The sequence below is a fragment of the Acanthopagrus latus genome, chromosome 9, assembly GCF_904848185.1.
Source record: "Acanthopagrus latus isolate v.2019 chromosome 9, fAcaLat1.1, whole genome shotgun sequence".
Lineage (NCBI taxonomy): Eukaryota > Metazoa > Chordata > Actinopteri > Spariformes > Sparidae > Acanthopagrus > Acanthopagrus latus.
In genome coordinates, this window is record NC_051047.1 from 29,197,755 (window position 1) to 29,219,103 (window position 21,349).

The following is a 21,349-nucleotide window of genomic DNA, read 5'->3' on the forward strand; positions in this document are numbered from 1 at the left end:
GACATTATTGTGATTATAATAAATTACATACATCAGTTTGCAAAGAGCCATAGAAACAGAAGGATTTCACCAAATGCATTTACATTTAACTTTGCCCCTCTACTGTGTTTTGTCTCCAAAGTCAGATGCGTTAAACGACTGACTCACACTTCTCTGTAAGAGACTTGGCAGAAAATTATAGTCATCACATTGCCAGAGAATAATTTGTCAGAAAATGGTCATTTAAAAACAGTTTTCTGATGAGGACACTTTTTTGTGTCAGATTTAATGAGAAAAAATGTGTTTCCACCACACAGAATGGATTCAAGCTGAAAATCACCAACATTGTGCTGACTGGGCTGAATGTCAATCAAATAATGCATACAAAGTCAATGAACGTGCTTCCTTTCAGGGCAAAAACAAACAGCGGACAGTCCTGCTGAGTCTCAGTGGCATATCTCCACCAGCCTCACCAGTGTAAAGAAACCTTCCATCGGCCAAAAGCCAGTTTTCATCCAGCCACTCACAAGCTGCACTGTGCCACACGGGGAGGTGGCCCGCTTTCATGCATGTGTGTCCGGCCTGCCGAAGCCCGAGATAAGCTGGTTCCACAACCGGCAGCCAGTCGTTCCCACGAAGAACGTGGTGTTTCATTTCGATGAGATGACAAACTGTGCCATGCTCATCATAGTCGATGCTTTCTGGGAACATGCGGGCCAGTACACCTGCAGGGCAGCCAATAACGCCGGAGAGGCCGCATGCTCCGCCACCCTCACCATAACCAAAGAAGAAGAAGGTAACTTCTGGATCCTTTGGCTGCAGCAGGTTCCCCCTGAAACCACACTCTTCCTGCAAGATTAATTCACCCTCCTCGAACACCTCTTTACTGTCTCCCGGCAAAACTCTTGAGGGGATGTCCCGAACCAATTTGCACAATTTTAATGAAAGTTTGCTACACTATCTTTGAACTAGGAAATCCTCACAAATAAAATATTTTGGCCAAGACAGGCAGCTATAAAAAGACAGATGACGCCAATATGTCAGAATCAAACAGAAATGTGATAAAAACATAATGAAAAACAACCATAAGTCTTAAGTCAAACTGCACAAACTCTTGGGTCCCTTTTACTAACATCTTTTACTTGATGAGTAAGAAAAAAGAGCAAATCATCAAGAAACTATATTATGAATAATACATCTTTTGTTGTTTTAAATCATTGAAACAGAAAAATATAGCAGAAATACATATAATAGAATAAACTAATGAATATAATTTGGTCAGACGCTTGACGCTTTCCATTGTTTAAATCAGCAATAATATTTCTAGCCCAATTATTAATGTGTGCATGTGAGAATTTGCTGCTTTTCTTTGTTATTTGTCTCTTTGATTTTTTCTGAATTTCTTCATTTTATAGACTAAAACATTAATCTATTAATTGTGAAATTAAAAGGCATATTAAATGACAATGGAAATAATTGTTGGTTGCTCATATTTGTGTACACACAGAACAATAATACCTACATAATAATTGTAGATATTTTAGAAATGGTAAACAAATACAAGTTTATTTTATATCCATAAGGTCAAACATCAACTGTGCTATCAAACTGTTCTGCAAATGATGTTCTGGTCATTATTGACATCATTGCTCAGGAGCAGCATCTTGCAAAACTTAAGGTAAAGTGATCAAACTAAACACGATCGGGACATCCCTCTGCCCTCCTCTGGAGTTGACTAACCTCACAGTTCCACAAAGACGAACCACTTCGTTCATGAATGCACCAGTTTGTTTGAACCCTGGGATCATCACCTCTCTCTTCTTCTCCACCTTCCTCAACCTTCCCCACAGGAACAAACTCACCTCTCCAGCCTCTTCACCCTTCATCCTCTTCGTCCTCACCTTCCTCTTCCTCTCTTGCATAGGAAAACTCTGGAAATGCATGAAACTCACATGTATACCCTCTCTGTTGTACCTCCATCCTCCAAGAAACTCAAACCCTTCTTTGTCTGATTCATTCTGCTTCTATGTTATATCATGTTATTGTTCTTACAAGGTTTGCATTGTTTAATTTCTCACCAGCGAGGCACAAACGTCTCAAGTCTATTCGCCTTTTGAATTTGAATGTTTTTGATCCAGGTTTGAAGGTGATCACTGGATTCATCCAACGTGGGATCGGTGTGCTGATGAAAACTAAATTCTTGTTGTTTTTTTCCATCACAGTGACTCATGTGAGAGAGCAGATTGAAGCCAAGATTGAGCAAGAAGTCAAAGGTAAGATCACATCAGATTTCTGATCCATCACATATAAAAATCACCACATTATTGTCACATATGAATTGCAGGCTTAGCAGAAAAGGGACAGTTTAACCCAGACTTACCTGATTGATTTTCCACTGCGAAAGTAGTCTGTCAGCAGGTAACTTTGGTCCAAGCTTTTACTCATTGAAGATGTTTTTTTCTTTTTAGAGAAGAAACTGTTGAGAAAGTGGAGAATAAAAACAGATGTGTGGGTGCATGTATTATGGATTATAGTTGGCCTGCATTCACAGACTGCTTTAAGTGTTTTTGAATATGTCATTATGTTGAACTGTCCCTTGAAGTGATCTTTGAATTTCCACAGCTGCATGTCTTCTCAATGTGTCATGATAAAAAATTCCTATTTTCTGTATTATTCTACCTGCTCTTACTCCGATGATAATCCATGGTTTCCCCCAGGCGAGCGCTGGTAGAACTTGCTTGTACCAGTTTTTGACACTTGCGGTTTGCATCCAAAAGTCGTTTCGTTTTGGCATGAAGGTTCCTCTGATCTTTTCCCAGAAAATGCGCAGGATGTGTATCTTTTAAAGCTTCCGGACTTGAAGTGCCCTTTAAAAGATATGGAGGTTTACTGCATCTGGAACTGATACCTTCCTCCTGCAAAATATTTCTAAGCCTGGCTTGCAGATAGTGGGATGTCATTCCTGTGGTTTGCCTTCTAAATAACACCAGTAAACTATATTAGTTCGAATAAACGCCTTCTCACCCAATTTTACAGCTTCATTTGTTTAGTTTGTAATCTGAAATATGTTTTGGAGAGCTTTGCTTCTCAGAGATACTTGTGCATCATGTATCCTTCCAAGTTTAAGGATTAGAAAGGGCGTTTATTCTCCTGTCTGCAAGTCAGGTAAGGAATATTCCAGCATAAAGCCAAAGCAACTATCAAAAAGCAAGACAAGCGAATGTTAGCAGCCCATCTTGGAATTATGCTTTCTTTTTTAATAACAATAAAATAATTTATGTTTTGAAGAAATTTCCACAGACGAAGGATCAAAACCTCCTGCAGGTTTCTAATAAAAAGAATCAAGTCTTGCGTTTATTCGAACAAATATGGTGAGTGAAATTATTTCTTATGGCATTGTGACTCCCAGCATGCATTTAATATTTCCATTAATGATTCATTCAAATCCTTTTCTCTATTTTTACCCCTGGGGGCTGAGTTGTTCTCACAGTTCTCTGTTTCTATTTTCAGAGCTGTTTTATCAAGAAGGCAAAGAAGGAACACCGCACAGCATCGCAGAACTCACCACTACTCAACAGCTGAGAGGAGCCTTCTCTGACACTGAGGACTTCCTAGATCATGGCCTGGTGTCGGCCAACCGCTGCTCCAGCAGAACTTCATCCATCACCTCCTGGACGGAGAACATAAAGCCGTCTTTCACCAAGAAACTCAAGTTTCAATCAGTCCTGGAGGGGGAAGCAGTGGAGTTTAAGTGTAAACTGGTTGCTTTTCCTCCACCAACTATCCTTTGGTTTCATAATAACAAATCTATTCCTAAAGAGCGTAGACGTAGGATCTGTACTGACAGCAAGATGCACATGCACATTACCAGTCTGGTTATTGATACTATCAAAGAGAAGGACTCGGGCAGTTATAAGGTTATGGCTTTAAACACAGAGGGCTCTGCTGAGTCCACAGCATCACTTCTGGTGTCACTTAGGGAAGAGCAGTCTGCTAACTACCTGGGCTTTGTTAAACGCTCTGCCAAAGCCCATGAAAGCATGGACACCATGGCAGAGGAGAGGAAAGAGAGGAAGATTAGGGTTGACCTCAGGTGTGTCGGGTCTCCATTTGACAAAATGTCCAAAGTCCATAAAGGAAGATCTCGATCAACAAGCTCCCTGGTGCGAAGCGTGTACTTTAGGTCAGGTTCTCATTCAAAAGAAAAACCATCACAGAAAGATTCCAAATGTCTGGAGACTGCCTCCGAGCGCGCCCCATCCCCTCCCCCTATGTTTGACAGGTCTGAGCGCTTTAACGACAGATTCAGTGATATCTACTGTGACCGGCGCACCGGTGCCAGGTTCAGTGACAAATTTAGTGACAGGTGCAGTGACAGATACAGCGAGAGGTTCAGTGACACTGAGAGCCTTCACAATGAGGTAAGAACAAAACTTACCACGCTTCAAAAAGCTGTCAAACAGAAGAAGAGGCTTTCTATTTCTACCATGTCCTCCTCTGAGTTTGAGGCAGAATCAGTTGCCAGTGAGTCAAGCTACGCAGATTACGTGGAGAGGCTCAGGGTCAAGCCTGCCTCTCTGCCTGATGTCCAGCATTTCAATCGACCCTTCGATTTGGGGGAGAGTCATAAGGAGCTTCACGGTAAAACTTCAAGCAGTGTGCCCTCTCAGCATCGTGTGAGGCATTCGTTTGAGCCTCAGTCCAGAAGCAGGGCCATTCAGATCATGAGAGGTGAGTTGGTTGATACACTAGTGGATAGAAAAGTCGAGAGCTTTGTTGAATCTCGGGCAGATGTTGGATTCAAGCAGTTGGTAAGTGAGCATCATGGTGCAGTTGATGACCAAACAGCCGAGGGTACAAATGCTAAGGTCCCATACTCTATTGTGCCTGATCAAGGGGACAAACCAATGACATCAATCAGGGAAAAGTACCATAGAGAAGCTCTTACAAAAGAAGACACAGCAAGAACAAAAACAAGTGAGCCATATGAAGGCGAGTGTGCAGAGGATTCTTTGAGGGCTCAGTATGAAAAGAGCCTGGAGGCTGATCGAATGGAATGTGAGGAAAAACTCCTAGCTCTGCGGATCAGGAAATGGCAGCAAGGCAGTAGGATGTCAGAAGAGGAGACATTTCACCCTGAAACTGATCTGCCTATGCCAGGAGAGACACAGTACATGGATCCTGCTGGGAATATTTACACCCAGCAGGACTTGGTGGAGAAAAGAGTAACTGTAGAAACTGAGGCATTGCCCTCCTCTTTCCATACATCACCAAGAATGAAAGCAAAGTTGTCAGATCCTGAAGCTGCAACTGTGTCGACAACCAAATCACCAAAAGTAAAAGCCAGAGGAGAGGAAGCAGAAATGTCTCCCACAATGGAAGCCAGATTAGAAGAGGTGGAAGGTGAGGCATCATTGATGCCGGCACAAAAATCCCCCAGATTAAAAACCAGAGCAGAAGAAATGGAAGTACATTGGTCGCCTAGAGCAAAAGCCAGGGCAGAGTCCAGACTCAGAGAGTCACCCAGGTCAAGGCCAGTCGAAACTTGCAAAGAGACGTTCCTCGGTGAAGCTGAAACACCAGATCGCATAGCAGCACAACCAGTTGAGCCATATGAAGAGGAGTGTGCAGGCGAGTCCTTGAGGGCTCAGTATGAAAAGAGCCTGGATGCTGAAAGGATGCAGTGTGAGGAAAAACTCCTGGCCCTGCGGATCAGGAAATGGCAGCAAGGCATGCGCATGTCAGAAGAGGAAACACCTGGAACTGAAACTGATCTGTCTATGCAGGCAGATACACAGTACATGGAGCCTGAGGGACACATTTACACACAGCAGGAGGTGTTGGAGAAAACTCATGACCATGCTGCCATGTCAACACCAAAATCACATGACGTTAAAGGTAGAGTAGAGCAGGAAAGCTCTGCTCCCTTGCTTAAAGCCAAAACGAAAGCCAGACCTGGAGAATTGGAAAATGAATCATCAGTCATGCTGGCACAAAAATCCCCAAGAACAAAAGCTAGAGCAGCAGAAATACAGGCTGAGGAATCTCCTAAAACAAAAGCCAGAGCAGAAAAGATGTTGTTTGAGAAGACCAGAGAAGAGCGTGAGCTCCAGCTGTCAAGGGAGAATCTCTCTGAATTGAAGAATGAGAGTGAGAAGCTTGTCAGTGAAGAGGAGGCCTTGACTCAGCGGATAATGAAATGGCAACAAGATGTTCTGATGGAACAAGATGTGAAACTTGGGTCCAACTGGGAGGGTTACTCAGCGGTCCAGGCAGAGAAGACAAGTGAGGTTGGAAGAAATATTACGGAAGCCTCTGCTTCAGACTCAACTCTACAAGCTGAAGCGGTTCGCAGCAGGAAGCCAGCCCCAGGAATAACAGCCAAAGAGAAGTTCCTTTTGAGTGAGTCAGTTCCAACTGGTTTCCAAGATCGGCAGGGTGATAGCCTGCAGTGGTCACCTGATCTGCCAACAGAGGGTCGTGAGACTAGGTTACAGAGGGACAGTGAGTACTTTGTTAGTGAGGAGGAGGCAATGGCTCAGCGCATCCGGAAATGGCAAGAAGATGTTGTCGAACAAGAGGAAGTGGTTGAACTGGAATCTGAGTGGGCTTTGGACCATCAAGGTAAACAATCTGCCTCTGGGTTGCCATTTGAGTCCCATGTTCCACCATTCGATAGTGTACCCCATCGTGGAGACGTACCTCATGAACTTCCACCTCCACATACAACTCTTGCTGGTGGAGTCTTTCCAACAAGAAAACCTTCAACCCTTCAACATGCCACTGGGTATGATCCATCGCCTCCTTGTGAGTTATCTTCCCTGAGGAGGCATTCTCCTACACATGCCGGCTTACCCCACCATGCAGGTGTGCCAGTTGAAAGTTCTTACGATTTAAAATCTACTCCTGCTCAGGATGAGTGTCTCCATAAATCTTCCAGAGAGTTTACCTCCGTCAGGAGATCCTCCCCATGTCTCAGTCCACAGGAGGATCTAGAAACGGAGGTAGGGAGCAGGCAGAGCAAAGAAAAGTATGCTGTCAATGTCGATAAATCCAGCAGCCAACACTTTCAGTCAGAGGTTAGAGAGGAGAGAGGAACCACCAGAGAGAGCAGCGAATGGAGACAAGAGAAGGATTTTGGAAGTATAAGGAGAGAGGAAAGAAGTGGAGATTCAATAAAGTCAAAACTGGATTCAGATTTGAAAGCTGGAGTATACCAACCTCAACAATCAAAGAGGGTAAAAGAAGAAGATACAAGTGCCGGAGGCTCCCGTCCAGTATTTGTAAAAGAAATATCTTCAGTCAAAGTAAAAGTTGGTGAGATGTCAGAGTTCACGTGCCAATTCAGTGGTGATCCGCTGCCCACAGTCACCTGGCTCAAAGATGGCCACCCATTAGCCCACAACCCTGACTACGATATTGTGAGCAAATCTAACAAATCGCAGCTCACTGTCTACTATCCAACAACAGACCATGAGGGGACATATGACTGTGTCATAACAAATAGATACGGCAAATCGATCTGCAGTGGCACTCTGGAGATCTCTGACAAAAAAGTGGTAAAAACATCAGCGGCCAGACAAGAAGTGATAGTTTCAGAGGCACTACAGAAAGGTGAGGAAAAGGAGGGGAATGGCATGATAGAAGCTGAACTTAAGACCTACATGGATACAGGAAAGGAAACACTAAAGGTGCCTCAGGCAGTGATCCAAAGACGTGGCTGCTCGGATGAATCTTTTAGCTCTTCACTCGTAGAAATCAGAATTACTGCTGCCACCCCTGTGCCTGGGATGTCAGAGGAAAGCAATGAAGACAAACCTCAGGCATTTACAGAGAAAACTTCTGATGTACCAGGTGATGATGGGGCCTCTCAGACTGTCAAACACAAATTTACTTTCTCCTTTGATGTGGTGGGTGAAGCTCCTATCATGGTCAGAGAATTGGAGAATGTCACTTGTTCTGAAGGCAACACTGCTTTATTAGAATGTGAGATCACAGGTGAGCCTGCTCCAGAAGTCTCATGGTATTATGACAATGTTTGCCTAGAAGTCACTGCTGGAAAATACAGAGTTGAGCAAGACAATAAAGTGTATAGGCTTTATATAAACAGTTTTATGTTCACTGATGTAGGAGTGTACAAATGTGTTGCTAGAAATAAGCTGGGAGAAGTTGCAAGCATCTCTCTTGTGTCATTTGAAGCTGCAGATGGTAGTAGTGCAGTAGAGGATGGTGGTTTTACTTCATCTGGGAGAGTGTGGAAGTCTCCTGTTAGCTCAACTGAAGATGTCAACAAACCCTTACAAGCTCCACCAGAGGTGGCTGCGAAAGTCCCGAGAGCCAGACCTGGTATCTCTAGAGAGCCCCCAACTATATCTGGTTGTGGTCTGTCGGCATCTGCTGCTGTAATAAAAGTTTCTCAGATTAAACAAGCTTTTGAGTCAGACTCTCCAGTTGCAATACCGCCTTCTGCCGAAGAGCAGAGAAAGGAACTGTTTTTCCCTGAGGAGTTTATACCTGCTGTGGCTGTTTCTTTTGATCAACCGGAACAAGCAGTGGGCACCATGCATGCAGAAGGTGGTGATGTACGTCCCACTGCCATGACAATAAATCCAGGTTCTCCAAAAGCTGAAGCAGGGACAGATTACATCAGAACTGTTCCTGGTTCAGGAAAATCGGTTTCCTCTCAAACTGTTGCTGCTGAGGAAGGCCAAGACATTGGTTTGGTATCTGGTGATGTTGAAGAGGGAGCAGTTTTAGCAGAAAGTTATGGTGCACTGAAACAGTTTGTAGAGGAAGTGCAGGAGTCTCCAGAGCTAGTCAGGCCTAAGCCACAGAAACCTGCTTCTTTTCCCAAGCAAATGGAGGCAGGCGAATTGGATATAGTTGGGGAGGAGACAATGCGTACATTTGACAGAACCAGCAGCTTCATTCCGTTCCAGTGCGAAAAAGTCTCTGGAGTAAAACGCTACGTTAGAACACCTGAAGAAGCTGTTAAGCCTAAAAGAATTTCGGATCCTCTCAAACCTAAGAGACAAGGTGCAGCTGAAGGGTCTTCCACTGTTGACAGTGAGGGTGAAGTTGTCAGTATGGAGGTCCCGGTTTATGCTGAGGGGGATGCTGTTGATGAGGAGTTAACAGAAATGAAAAAACACATGAAGCAAGAGTTTGAGGGAATTAGTGAGGGTAATGTTTTTATAGAGGAGGCTGAACTCCCATGTGAGGAGCTGATTTCCATCCCAGAACCCTCATTGGACAGTGGTGTCTTCTTAAGTTTGCCTGACTCCCATGCCGATGGGACAGAAGTAGCAGAGGAAATGGTTGGTAATGTAGTTGAGGCTCATACACAGATCAAGGCTGAAGATGAGAGAAAAGATGTTCCTGTGAAGCTAGAACCAAAACCACTTATTGTCAAGCCTAAAATGGACAGCAGTGTTAAACAATTTGGCCTGCCTGAGGATGCTGCGGCTGAGGAACCTCAGAGCCAGGTAGCATCTGTTCGCGAAAGAGGTAGTTTGGCCAAGGCAGCTGCAACAGCCAGCTCCTTGGAGGAAGAGGAGGTCACTTTTGGTGCTGTGTACGACTACTACAACCCTCCAACAGATTGGGGAAGGCCACTGTCTCCTGAATCTGAGATGTCCATAGAGATTGGCAGCACTGTGAGCGAAGAGATAGCTGAGGTCGCTGAGAGGTTCTACACTCCAGGCTCATCTACTGAGATCTCACAGCCAATTGCAGAGTCCTTCAATGATCCCAAGTCTCCTATGTCCTTCCATACTCCCAGTTCAGGTACGCCTGGTGGGTTTATGACCCCCCAGGAGTATCCCTTCTCCCCCTTAGAGCATAAAAGACCCTCAACAGGGGACTCTAGTGAGATGTTCTTCTCACCAGTTCATTTCTTAACATCTCCTGCTGATGAGGGCATTGAAACAACACCTCCTGGAGTTAATGTGGATGAGAACCGTTTCCTGACCAAAGGAAGAGGATCGTTATCCCTGGCAACCCTTCAGGAGAAAGTGCAGGGAATCCCTCCTGCCTTCCTTAAACCTCTTATAAAGAAAAGAGTGTTTGAAAATGACTCTCTCACATTTTTTGCCGAGGTATTTGGGCTACCTTCCCCTGAGGTGAAGTGGTTCTGCAACAAAACCCAGCTAGTGGCAGATGACAGAGTTAAAATTGAGAGAGATGGTGATAGCATCTCACTAACAATTCACAATGTCACTAAAGCTGATCAGGGAGAGTATATCTGCGAGGCTGTCAATTATGTTGGGGAAGCCAGAAGTGTTGCTTTAGTAGTTGTTGTGTCACAGGAAGTGAGGTTCATGCCTGCCCCACCTGCTGTCACCTGTCAGCATGTGATGGAGTTTGATGTCGAGGAAGATGACTCATCTCGCTCTCCTTCCCCTCAGGAGATTCTACTCGAAGTAGAATTGGATGAAAATGAGGTGAAAGAATTTGAGAAACAGGTTAAGATCATCACGATTCCCGAGTACACAGCGGACAACAAGAGCATGATCATATCTTTGGATGTATTACCAAGTATTTATGAGGAAGGCACTGTTGACTTTGTCACCCAGGAGCATGATGACTTGAAAATAGCTTTTGAGGTCACTGAGATGCCTCCGAGGTTCATCAATCCCATCTGTGACATGGAGACCCCAGAGGGCACCACTGTCATGTTTGAGTGCTCACTCATGGGAATTCCATCTCCCATTGTGTCTTGGTTCAAAGGTGACAAAAAGATTCCCCACAATAACAAAAAATTCTTGCACTCATCTGATGGAGACAACCACTTCCTAAAGATCTGTAAAGTCACAACTCAGGATAGCGGTGTGTATGCCTGCAGGGCTATAAATGTTGTTGGGGAGACTCTTTGTAGGGCCACCTTAGTTGTGTTAAATGCCAAAGCTTTCTCAGGGAAGACCAGAGGCAGAGAGTTGACCGCTGTGTCTCTCGGAAGCGCCAAAGTCCAGCCGCAGAAATTCGACTTGATGGTTGGCAACACATCTTTCGATGGTGAGCAAGTGTCAGAAATTGAGCTCGAGTTTGAGTTTGAACAAGAGGCAGATGAGTCTCAGCGAGCAGTCAGGCTGGTGGCCAACACTGATAATGAAATGAGCGAACAAGGAGACAAATACGTGAGCATTAACTTTGATGTGTTTGCTGAACCAGCAAAAGATGACAAGATAGAATTCAAAGGAAAGTCCTCTGACATGTGTAGCTTCCAATTCCAGGTGACAGAGTCACCCCCTAAATGTGTCATCCCATTGACTAACGTTACAGCAGCAGTAGGGACACCAGTTATCCTCCAGTGTCTGGTTAGTGGTAAACCAAATCCCATAGCCGAATGGTACAAAGATGGAGACAGAGTCACAGACAGCAGGTGTATAATCCAGGAGAAAACAGCGGGCCATTTCAATCTTCTCATTACGAACGTGACCCAGAGTGATGCTGGCGAGTATAAGTGCGTAATCCAAAACACAGCCGGTTGCATTGAAACTACTGCGCTGCTGAAGGTGTTTTAGAAGTTGAAGGGTTTGAGGCTGGTTGCACAAAGAAAAACAAACTGTCCTTGTCCTGTGGTTGTGTGTTATTCTAACTTAGGCAGGTTGTTTTCTTGGTGTACTAAGATTAGGTTTTGAAATTTTTAAAAATGGCTGACCAAGCAACGTCTTCAAACTTCTTTTCTGAGAAACACAGAGTGAAGCAACAGCCTAAATAGAACAGGAAATATTTCCACACATAAGCTCTCAAAATACAGTTTCTTTTTTCATTGCTTGCTTAACATTGTTTACAAAATGTCCACACACACACACACATACTGTCAGTATGTAGAAGGTGTGCTTTACTGTTAACATTGAAACACAACTGCTTCTATATTTTGGCTTGAATTAGTCAGTTTTTATTTTTGTTTAACCAATGTCACTGTTGTCTTAGAGCAGAGCTAAGACTAGCTGAACACAAAAAGAAAATTTTAAAATTATCTTTGGGCAACCAGCCTGTAGTCATGTGGGTAAAAACATAGTGTGTTAATGTTTGTCATAGTGTGTCAGTGATAAAAAATGGAAACTTTAAAAAAGAGAGTATGAATAGTGTAGAAAGTGAGACAGAGTCTGCTGACACTTTTTTCTTTATTTATTTTAAGTTGTGTAAAACTGATTTTATCTAAATTTCTGTTGGAAAAATCTGGGTTTATGTTTGGTTTGTTATCTGGTAACACTTCAAAAGTGAGCTGCTGTTACTTTGAAATTCATTCGATGTAATGTTGAATGAATTTCAAAGTCTTTACAACTGACCACAAACTGCATCTATTTTATTCAAAGTTTTAATAGCTGAAAGACAAATTTACCAGTCTATTTTCAACATCGTGCAAGTTTTTTGTGCTACAGAAAATAACAACTATTGTTAGGAATATTAGGGATGTGCGTGAAGCAAGTTTCTCATATACACAAAACATTCACAGTAATACATATCATTGACATTTTAAATGTTCGTACATGTTTGTGAAGCTATTTTTTTGAGCTTCAAAGCCATAATAATGGTCCCACTGAGAGGCTGACTTTTATTTGGAAGTAGTACATCTTTTAAAATTAAATATAAATTAATCAAATTCATTTTACACATATAATTGTAATGGTTGGTAATGTGAATGATTTTATTTCACTTATAGATAAAATAAAAAATCTCAGCCCTCACCATTCTAAAATTAACATTTTAAGTGATCATGGTATCCAAAATCAAACTTGAAACAAAAGAATATATTGTCATATTGCTTACTCATATTGTTGCTTGTGTGATTTAGCATTTTGTCACAGTATACTTTTTGTGTTTGATGAGGTTTTATTATGTGTGAATATTTATAGGATTTAAGGCAAACTGATAATTCACAGCAGAGTATGACTATTGATAACACGTTTTAAAAATGAATAATACTGTGAAATTTTTTAAAAATGTTAAAGTATAAGTTTTGATGTCTTGTAAATATATGTAATTTTAGGAGTGTATGAATAGTATTTGCCATTAAAAGAAGCACGTTTTAAAAGATCTGGCATTGAGATAGAATGTTATGGTTTATTTGTACAGACATCACATTGGTTTGTCGAAGAGTTTATATAATAAAATATTTGATGACGTAAAGTTAATGTCTGAGCTTTTTTCTTTTTTAAGCAGTGTAATGGAATGCATATTTGTTGTCCAGTGTTCACATGGTCAATTTGTCAATCATAACATTTTCAGTCAAAACACAGGTTTACAAATGGAATTTTACTCACAGTATGCGGCAAAATGTACTTTGATTTTGTGACCAACACCAAACAGTGATCCATTCTTGAGCTCCGTTAAGACAAACAAATTAATAGATAAATATAAGGAAAACTGTTTTTCATTATTTGTTATGTTACAGGTTTAATTGAATTACATGCAATGTGTCTTCAGTATGTAAACTATTCATTTGCTTTGCAATGAGATTCAAATTATGTTTGATGTATTTAGCTTTGCTAATAATAATAATAATAATACATTTAAGTAGATAATTGAGGAAAATTACCAATAAAGCAGACCAGCTTTATTTGTACAGCTAGTATCACTAATCACAGAATTTTTCCCAAAGATTTGGTTGTCAGTACTGCAAACCTGCCATTCTGATAAGGAGAAACTCCCCAAACACCATTTAATGTGTCTGAGTCAGACCCAGCCCACCTGAACAGATTGATCTATGGCCCAGATTTGGGCCACCTCTGGTATATCTGCTTTGCTCTTGGCTGACATCTGGCAAACAGGAGCAGACCATCCAGGTGTGGTATGTGAGCTGGATGAATGTCTCTTGATGTGGGCCAGATCTGGGCGGCAGCAATTTTGCTGTATTGGATAGATGTGTTCAGAATAGATACAATCATAAAAAATACATGTAAAATTTGATTCCAAGTATACAGATAGATGTAGAGCTCAAGTGAAGAGTAAATATCCAGGAGGACAACTTTTCAACTTCTGGTGTCGTCATATAGGTAGAACTTACAAACCACAAACACTGAACACACTGAAACACTGAAAACGCATCAACATTCACAGAGATAAGTGAGATGGTCAACACAGAGTAAGAGAGAGACGTTATAGCACAAAACAAAATAAATGACAGATGATGACACTGCATAAAGATTATAATTCCAATATCTAACCATAGAAATAAATCACTTTCTTAAGCAGAGAAGGTCAAAGATTCGTCTATCCATTTGGTGGAACTTTTTGTTCATTGTTTGTCAACAAATACGGGGTGCTAACTGAAACTGTGTGACTGTTGAAAAAAAACCCTGAAAATTAAACAGATTTTTAGGGTTGTCCTCTCTTACTCACTTAGTCAACTCATAGATTGTAGGATCTTTATAAACTGAGATTTAATTGTGATTATTTATAAAAATGTTAACTAATATGGATTAGGAATTATTTACTAGCAGCTGTAAAGTGAAACGTCTAAATCAATATTCCCAAATATTTTTTTATAATAATAAGCACAGTATTGCCCAAGATTTTGTAGGGACAATAATACTTTGGTTGACTAAATGTGTTGACTAATCAATTGATTGGAAACAATCCTATCTATTAGTTGACTAGGAATTTCTATAGTCAAGGACAGCCCTAATATTTGCTTTTATGAATTCATTGTTAATGTGATAGCTTTTGTGTTGTGGATATTGTTATCAGTCTTGCTCAATATTTCCTGACAGAACGTGTTAGCACCACCATCACCACTGTGGAAGAGCAAGAGGAAACCTACTACACTGGTGTCCAGTTACCACAGAAAACAAAAACACTTGAACTCAAGCCAGAGTCCAAACGTTACTCTTCCTCTTTAGAGAAGAAAAAAGAAAAGCCAGTTTTCCTCAGCCAGCTCTCCCCAGCAGCTGTAACATCAGGGGAGACAGCCAGGTTTACTGTCAAAGTGTCCGGCTTTCCAAAGCCGACTGTTCAGTGGTCACACAATGGAAGAGTGATAAAGAGCTCCTCTATATACAAACTGATAGAAGAGAAGGAGGAGTATACATTAGTAATCACCAAGGTCACATCTGAGTATGAGGGCGAGTATTCTTGCACTGCTACCAACAGATTTGGCCAGACAACGTGCACCACATACCTCGAAGTGAAAAAGACTGATGTTAGCCAGGCTGAGAGATGGGTTGAAAAGATGTTCAAAGTCACAGGTCAACCTCCGACTTTCACTGTTCAGATTCAACCTGTGAGGTGCTCAGAAGGAGGAGAGGTTTCCTTTAATTACAAAGCCAGTGGTGACCCAATGCCTGATGTGAAGTGGTTCAAGGGGGCTTTCCAGATCCAGCACAGTAGAAATTGTATTATTCTGGCCAACCCAGATGGATCTGGCTTCATCAATATTAAGAGCGTCAAACAGGAAGACAGTGGTCTGTACACATGTAAGGCCTCCAACCAGTTTGGGGAGGCATCTTGTAGTGCTGAGCTTGTTGTGTTCAGAGAATCTGTCTCAGTTTCTCGGAAACAGGAACAAATGACAGTGGTTCAGAAGAAAGGCTATAAAGTTTCAATGACAGAACAAGCTACTGAGTCCCGCTTGTACCAGGTCAGCCTGCCGGGCCAGGACAGAGCTAGATCAGATCAGATGGTTTACACCATTGGCACTGAAGACCGGCAAATAATTCCTAGTGAGCAAGTGGGCTCCCTTAGAGAACTAGACATCTCTGCTGCCACTGTTCATCGTGAGCAGCTGACCCACCAGGCAGCAGTTCTTCAGTCTCATGAGATAGAGGAAAGGGTGTCTGTGGTTCCTACCCGCCCACCTCAGGTTTCAGCTATTCCTGCAAAACAGATCCACATGGCAGCGTTTACATCATCTGTTGAAGAGAGTCAGGATCTTACAGAGCAGCACTGTGATCGCATTCAAAGCCCTGAGGTCATTGAGCTTCAGGCTGCTAGAGAAAAGAGGTCCAAGGTGATGTCAGCTGTTGCTGAAGAGCTCATCCCACTTTCTACTATTAGCACAGAGCCCCTGGCTGACAGGAAGCGTGCAACTGTCAAGCCAACATCAGAACCTAAACATCTTGTCAGTGGGCATCAAGTTGAGTCACAACTTTCTATCCTAAACGAGCAGTCTCAGGATATCCCCAAACCTCAAGAGGAGAAGAGTTACAAGGTTAAAGAAGGTATTAAGATTTTATACTCAGCCCAGTCTGCAGAGAAACGGGTGCTTGCAGAGGGCCACGCAACTGAATTAGCAACAGCAGATTCTGCTGTGAAATCGTCTGTTGAGAAGGAACAGCACCAACCTGTAATGGCCTCGGTTAGTGAGTCCAAACAGACTCTTTCCAAGGAGACTAAGTTCTCCATGCACAGGCCCACAGAAGAGATGGCCCATCTTTGTAAGGATAAAATGATGAAGGCAGCTCTAACTGCTGAAGAGACACGAACGCTGCAGGCTGAGCCCACTCAGCAGCTGCCAAGTCTAGACAGTGCCATGTCCATCCAGTCACAGGTAGAAGGAGACCAGTTATTGCACCTACAGGTTATCACAGAACAGGACCTCCTCCCATCTGAGAAGAGCTTCACCTGTGAGAGACCAGCACCAGAACAAGCAGGAAGCAGGAAAAGTCCCACTCTGCTACACATTGTTAGTCAGGATGAGCAGAGGACAGTAGTTTGTGAAGACACATTAGAGTTTGAGGCCAAGGCCAGTACCCTGACCATCCAGCCCCAGAAAGTCGCCCCTACTCTGCTGCATCTTCAGTCAACCCAACCTGTGGAGGCATTACCCAAAGAGGGTATTCTTATAATTGAGAAGCCTGACCAGCAGGTAGCGGCACAGAAACAAGAAAAGAAAAGGAGTCATGCAGCCATCTTGGAAGAGAGAAGGGAGCTCATGGCAGATTATCACAAAGAGCTGGATTTGTCTGTGACTGGTATTCAGTCTCAGCTTCGAATCGAGCCCAGGCCTGAAAACATCCTCCAGCTCTCCTTCCAGCCCATGCAGCTGCCAAAGGAGACACCACTTACTACTGACATCAAGCAGCAGCGAGCTTTGGTGCAGAAGGAAGATCGCTGGAATGTGATGCATGTCAACATTGTGGCAGACAGTCAGGCCTTAGAGGAGGGTCACACAGAGAGTCTTACAGCTGTGGATAAATTCACCTGTGAGACAGCTGTAGAGCCAAAACTTCCCACTGAACCAATCCAGATTGAAGAGAAAGAGATTTCCACTGAAAGTAGTGTTCTCCTAGAGGCAGCAGAGCAGGACTTTGCTGTTCAGATCCAAGAGGGGCAGTCAGTCAGGCAGTCGATAGTGATGGATGAGAAACAAGTGCTGACGGGTGAGCTCTCTCAGGAGATCACCAAGTCTGAGTCCACTAAAGTTGCTGTCACCACACAGCCGAAACTGTCCCTTATGGCATCAGAATCAAAAGACAACACAGCTCTTCCCAAAGAGATGACATTTGTGATTCAGGTCCCCAAAGCATCCAGTCTGAATATACGCCATCAGCTCAGAGATGCTCTTCAATCTGCTGTGGCCAGCGACCAGCAAGTGTTACTGGCTGACGTTGTGGGAGGGCTTCAGGCTGTAGAAGTACAGGAAGTCAAGGTTCAAAGAGAGCCCAAGCGGGCCATGTTTACATACCTGATCACAACAGCAGGTGCCCCCATGGAGATCACTCTGGCTTTTGAGGGAAGCTATCCTCAGACAGCTGACTTCAGGACTGAACTCCAGGCAGCTTTCCACTCTATAGTATGCCAGGAAGCCCATGTTCTTACTTCAGAACAGCCGGGCACTATGCAACTAGACAGACCTCAAAGAGCACAAGTCACCTCAGCCCGCTCTAAGCAAATGCTGTCATCCATGGTAGAGACAGTGAGTATAGCAGAGAGTGCAGTTGATTTCACTGCTGTTAAATCTCAGGCTGCTGCACTTAAGACTGAATCTAAAATGGTAGTTGAATGTGCTGCACCTGAGCAACAGGTTATGGCACAGGAATACAAGGTAGCAAAAATGGAGCAGACCGTCTCATCCCAGGTCAAAATATCCACTGAGGCTCACATGGCTTTTGAGCAGTCGGTCCAGGTATCAAAACAGGAGGTGAGGTCGATAACAGTGAAAAGCAGAGATAGAGATGTAGGAGCAGCTATTGTTACCACTGCCCTGCCTCCCACCACTGTCCCCACCGAACAGGTAATGGATATTAGCATCCAGAGGGAGCACAGGGAGGAGATCTTTAAAGAGGAGGTTACAGTATCCAGGCCAGAACAGAGAGAATTCCCTGTGATCGTATCCTCCCTGGAAGATTTGTCCTTCGAAGAAGATAGTAAAGTAACCTTTAGCACCACCATTAAGTACGTCACAAAGGTAAACTGGTTTTTCAATGGGCAATTGGTAAAATCTGGCAAAGAGTTCAAGTGTTCCAAAGACCACGACACATACACATTGGTTATCAACAAAGTTGTCAAGGAGAAGCATCAAGGAGAATATGTGTGTGAGGCTGAGAATGAAGCCGGCAAGACTACAACATCTTCAAGACTCACTGTGGTCTCAAGAGGTTTGAAAATAGGACAAATCAATGTATCATTCATTCATTCACCCATTTTCTCTGAATGACTAATCATTCACATAAAGGGGTTCATTCAAGACCTTTGTCCTCACATGAAATTACACATTTGTCACTCTGGTCTATATTCATTTCATAGCTCAGCATGAGCACTCTTATCGGGGCACTGGATGGTACTAACTCACCATGTCTTGTTTGTTCCACACCATTGTATGGTCAGTAACTGCCTAAAGACCAGAACCCTCACAACTATGCAAGTTTAGCTTAAGGCTATGTAGTCAATAAGCATCTTGCTATAATTGTTGTGATGAGCTTGGTCTTCAGGCAACTTTCATGGTCTTTCCATGGTCACTTTGGCATGTCAGTGGCAACAGGTTCCTTTTTTTTTAAATCCATGTTTTGTCTCATTCCTTTAGGTTCATTCTCTCCACATCTTCAATGTTTCTGTGCATGTTTCAGGGCTTCAACTTGACATTGCTTCATCTTTCACAAATTCTTTGTTTCCTCCTCCTTTTATCCTGAACCCTAGCCCCATGAGAATCATGTTCAATCAAAGTATCTTTTTTTCTGGGCAACTACATGAAGCCATGGGGCTAATGTTCTTACTATTTCCTTTACAGTCACTCCTGAACCTCCTTCCACCATTGTTGTACATTCCACCATTTCTGTTCCTGATCAGTCAGTTTTCTTTAAGAGTTTCATAGATTCCATTACTGACATTTATCTTTTATTTCTCTGCGTGTGCCTCAGTGCCACCTGTGTTTAGGCAGAAAATTACACCTCTGGAGATCAACGTTGGCAGCAATGCCAAGTTTGAATGTGAAACTGAGGATGCTCCAAATGTGACCTTCAAATGGTACAAGTCTGGCATTGAGATCAGACAGAGTGAGAAGTATAGGATCCTCAGCCGCCACACCAGTTCGTCCCTGGAGCTCATGAACCCAGTCAAAGCCGACAGCAGTGACTACACCTGCAAGGCTTCTAACCAGCATGGCACTGTCAGCTGCACTGCCTCACTCATTGTCACTGGTAAGACCCAAGTGGGATCTTTATTAAATTATTGCTTTATTATGTGTGTCTTTGAGAGAGAGAGAATTATATACATATTTACACTGTGTTTTATCCTGAATCGTTACAATGCATTGTGGAAGTGATGATTTGTTTATAAACTGGATCTGGTGTCATATTTGGCAAGACAAGATTTTGCTGAGAATAACATTTCTCATGTTTAAACCTGAATCCATCACCAAGTTGAGATTGCTCATTCCACTTCTTAAAATTTGTTCAACTCTTTTGTATGTTCTACCTGCTCTCCATAGAAATGTACCCTCCGGTATTTGTATCAAAACCAGACCCAATGACTTTATATGTGGGCAAACAAGCTGTGTTCCAGTGTGCACTCACTGGATCCTCGCCCATGGATGTTGTCTGGCACAAGGACAGCATAGCCATCTCCTCTGGAGGGAACTATGTCATGAAATGTGAAAAGAACAAGTATTCTCTTCAGATTAAAAGTCTTGAACTGACTGACCAGGGAGTGTACCTGTGCAAGGCCTCCAACAGTGTCGGCACTGCTACCTTTACTACAGAGCTCAAGGTTATTAACAAGCCCAGCTTTGTTAAGACCATTGAGCCAGTGTCAGCTGCTGTCAATGACCCGCTGAGACTGGAGTGCCAGGTGGATGAGGACACTGGTGTGACCGTCACCTGGACCAGGGATGGCAAAAAAGTCCACCAGAGCATGGATTGTAAACTGTCCTTTGAGGACAAGGTCGCTGTTGTTGAGATACCCAAGTCCAAACTGAAAGACTCTGGGAAATATGTTTGCACAGCCACAAATGAGGCTGGGAGCTCATCCTGTGAGGCTCTGGTAACAGTTCAAGGTAAGATCTTAAAGATGATCTTTCCAATAGTTTTAATAAAAACACGCTTCTCTTTAAATGACGTTGGGGATTACTGCTGACAACTGTTCACAGCCAACTGCAAGTTGATGCTAACACTTTGCACTGCTGTCTTCTTTTGCATTTCTTTTTCGCCCTTTTCTGTCTTGGTTATTTGGTTATTTTTTCTGTCTGTCTTTGATCATGTTAAAAATCTTGGTGAACTAAAAACTCATTTCAGAGCCCCCTACATTTGTCAAGAAAATGGAACCTAAGATTACATGGAAACAAGGTATAGCGGCACGCTTACAGTGCTCCATTAAAGGATCGCCTGAACTTCACATCCACTGGTTCTGGAATGAGAGAGAGCTTAGCGATGGAGATAAATACAAAATATCTTTCAAGAATGGAATTGCCACTCTGGAGATAATGAACCTTGTTGTCACAGACAGTGGAAGCTACACCTGTGAGGTGTCAAATAATGCTGGCAGCGAGAGCTGCAACACCCTTGTATCTGTTAAAGGTTTGTCAATTCTTGCATTTACTTCACATTCACTGTCCAAGAAGGACAGCCTTTGGTATTAACTGTATACACTTTATTTACCCTTCTGACACCCAGAGCCACCTTCCATTAGAAAAGACCTGCAGACACTAGAGGCTGTAAAGGGAGCAGCAGCTCAGCTGGAGTGTGAGATCACTGGAACAGCTCCTTTTGAAATCAGCTGGCTAAAAAATAAGAAACCCATCAGCGGTGATCAGAAGTATAAAATAATCTCCCAAGACTCCTTGTCAAGGCTGGAGATTCAGACCTTTGAAAGTGCAGATGTTGGAGATTATCAGTGTATCATATCTAATGATGTGGGAAAAGTCACCACTAAGGCCCTAGCTAAACTTAAAGGTTAGTAAACCTAGGTTTAATAAAACAGTGTAATTGTTTTG

General features: G+C 42.9%; 1 protein-coding gene across 1 annotated transcript in view; it reads left to right on the top strand.

Moving 5' to 3' along the window:
• Positions 1 to 21,349, top strand: part of ttn.2 (titin, tandem duplicate 2) — a 202,854-nt gene that overhangs the window by 28,499 nt on the left and 153,006 nt on the right. The window contains exons 43-49 of the mRNA XM_037110653.1: positions 392 to 775; positions 2,202 to 2,252; positions 14,697 to 18,521; positions 19,281 to 19,559; positions 19,850 to 20,413; positions 20,652 to 20,933; positions 21,030 to 21,308. Coding sequence (XP_036966548.1) covers positions 392 to 775; positions 2,202 to 2,252; positions 14,697 to 18,521; positions 19,281 to 19,559; positions 19,850 to 20,413; positions 20,652 to 20,933; positions 21,030 to 21,308 — 5,664 coding nt within the window. The remainder of the gene's footprint in view (positions 1 to 391; positions 776 to 2,201; positions 2,253 to 14,696; positions 18,522 to 19,280; positions 19,560 to 19,849; positions 20,414 to 20,651; positions 20,934 to 21,029; positions 21,309 to 21,349) is intronic.